Source organism: Eimeria acervulina, genomic scaffold, assembly GCF_000499425.1.
Source record: "Eimeria acervulina Houghton genomic scaffold, Eah_scaff1943, whole genome shotgun sequence".
NCBI lineage: Eukaryota > Apicomplexa > Conoidasida > Eucoccidiorida > Eimeriidae > Eimeria > Eimeria acervulina.
This window is the reverse complement of record NW_013548798.1, coordinates 395-2,704: the sequence shown is the minus strand read 5'-3', so window position 1 is coordinate 2,704 and position 2,310 is coordinate 395. Positions and strand designations below refer to the sequence as shown.

Genomic DNA, 2,310 nt, shown 5'->3' with positions numbered 1-2,310 from the left:
TGAGCAGCGATGCATCCCCACAGCTCTATAGAGGAGAAAGAAGTGCCGCTGCATGCATGCATCGAGAACATTGAAGTGTCTAGACACTCTTAATTCGAGTAAAAGTGCGAAAAGAATGAAATATATAATTAATTTCAGAGAAAAACTGCAGAAATAAACCCCCCAGCCCCAAGTTGTACATTTGAATAAGGCCCCAGGTGTACGTACAGCTGCATGCAGACCGACTGCATGACATAGACCCGACTAGGGGTATTTCGGAGGTTTTTTGTGTATATTTTTGGGGGTTTATGATAAAATAAGTTATTTATTGTTGATTGAAGTTGGCCTTTAAAGGCGGGAGGGGCCTCTTCGGTCTCAATTTAGTGCTTGCTTGTTTTTCTTGAGTGGAGAGTTTCCTAAGGCTCCCCTCTGCATCGTGTATGTTGGTGTTTGTTTGATGGTTTTTGTGTGTTTTAATTGGGTTTTCTGTGGAGAATATCCATATAAATTGATTTATTTTCTAAATTTCTTGAAGGAAAACCATTAATACCCCCGCTTTCCTCTTGGTTTCCCCCAGGCGTTTCTGCATTCAATTCAAAGTTGAATTTCTGGTTTCTTCAGCGATTTTCTTCCTTCTACCTTCAAGATGAAGTTAGTTCGATTTCTTATGCGTCTTGCAAATGAGACGCTGGTTCTGGAGCTAAAGAATGGCACGGTTGTGCACGGAACTATAGTAGGTGTTGATGTAGCAATGAATACGCATTTAAAGAATGTAAAACTAACAGTCAAGCATTCGAACCCTGTTTCTATGGATCATTTAACTATCAGAGGCAGCAACATCCGCTACTTTATCCTTCCAGACTCTCTTCCTCTTGATACTCTTCTTATTGATGATACACCTATTCAAAGACCTCCGAGGGAAACGGGTCTACGCCCGCTTGCAAGAGGCAGAGGCAGAGGAGGCAGAGGGGCCCCCAGAGGGGCCCGTGGGGGCCCCAGAGGTGGAGGCTTCCGCGGTAGATAAAAGCAGCATACAGCACCTGCTGCTGCTGCTTCTGGTGCTGGAGGTGGAGCTGCGGCTGCAGCACCTGCTGCTGCAGCAGCATCTACTGCGGTTGCCGCAGCAGCAGCAGCAGCTTCTGCGCAGTGGCGGTTTATAGTGCAGGTTCTAGTGCTGTTTATGCACATACACCGCAGAATGTTGGGGTGTAATCGTATGGATCGCCGCTGCTGCGGTGTAGAGGGACGCGAAGACGAAGGCTGGAGATCGCAGCAGCAACAGCAGCAGCAGCAGGAGCAGCAGCAGCAGCAGCAGCAGCAGCATACATGGAGCTGCCGCTGCTGCAGGTCTTATTGTTGCAGCCGTTGGTTCATGCAGTACGCTGCTTCATCTGCTGCAGCAGCAGCAGCAGCAACCTTATTTTCTTCCTTTGTCTCGGTATTGGCTGGGAAGAGAGGGGCCCCTTGTTGATTTTTGCTGCATATTAAAACCAAATTTATTGTTTATTCATTTAAACGCTACAGATGCTGTTGCTGCTGCTGCTGCTGCTTGTACTGCTGCTGTGGTGTTTACTGCTGCTGCTTGTGCTGATGATTGTAGTGCTGCTGCTGATAATGCTGCTGCTTGTACTGCTGCTGCGGTGTTTACTGCTGCTGCTTGCACTGCTGCTACTGCTGCTGGTGCTCGTACTGCTGTTACTGCCGCTGCTGCTTGTAGTGCTGCTGCTGCTGCTGCTGCTGCGGTGTTTACTGCTCTTGCTGCTGCTTGTAGTGCCGCTACTGCTGCTGCTTCTACTGCTGCTACTGCTTTTGCTGCTGCGGCTGCTGCTGCAAACCCTAAAGCAAAAGGTAGAATCTCGTAGGGCCTTCTCAGGCTGCAAAGGAGACAGAAGTTTTTGTTTGTTTGTCTCTTTGAAATGAAAGACAAACAAACTGTCTGTCTCCTTTTAAATAAAAAAAAGAGACGAGCTGTCTGCCTTTAAGTGCAAGAAAATGAGAGAGAGAGACAGAGAGAGAGAGAAGCTGTCTCTTCAAGTAAAAGAGACAAACAAACTGTCTCTAATAATAAATAAAAGAGAAAGAGAGACAAAATCTGTCTCCTTTTGAATAAAAGAAAGAGAGACAAACGAGCTGTCTCTTTTTAAGTAACAGAAGAAGAGATATGCTGTTTTAATTTAATTAAAAGAGAGAGATAAGCTGTCTGTCTATTTTTAAATAAAGAAGAGATAAATATATATACATTAGCTGTCTCCTAAATAGAAGAGAGACAGAGAGAGACAGAGAGAGAGAGAGAGAGAGAGAGAGAGAGAGAGAGAGAGAGAAGCAGAGACA

At 45.7% G+C, this 2,310-nt stretch overlaps 1 protein-coding gene across 1 annotated transcript; it reads left to right on the top strand.

The window, feature by feature from the left end:
• Positions 1 to 625: 625 nt before the first annotated feature.
• Positions 626 to 1,003, top strand: EAH_00064140 (small nuclear ribonucleoprotein, putative; the record flags this gene model as incomplete). The annotated part of the gene is made up of 1 exon (XM_013393008.1): positions 626 to 1,003. One exon carries the CDS (start codon positions 626 to 628, stop codon positions 1,001 to 1,003), a length of 378 nt encoding a protein of 125 aa, XP_013248462.1.
• Positions 1,004 to 2,310: the final 1,307 nt, after the last annotated feature.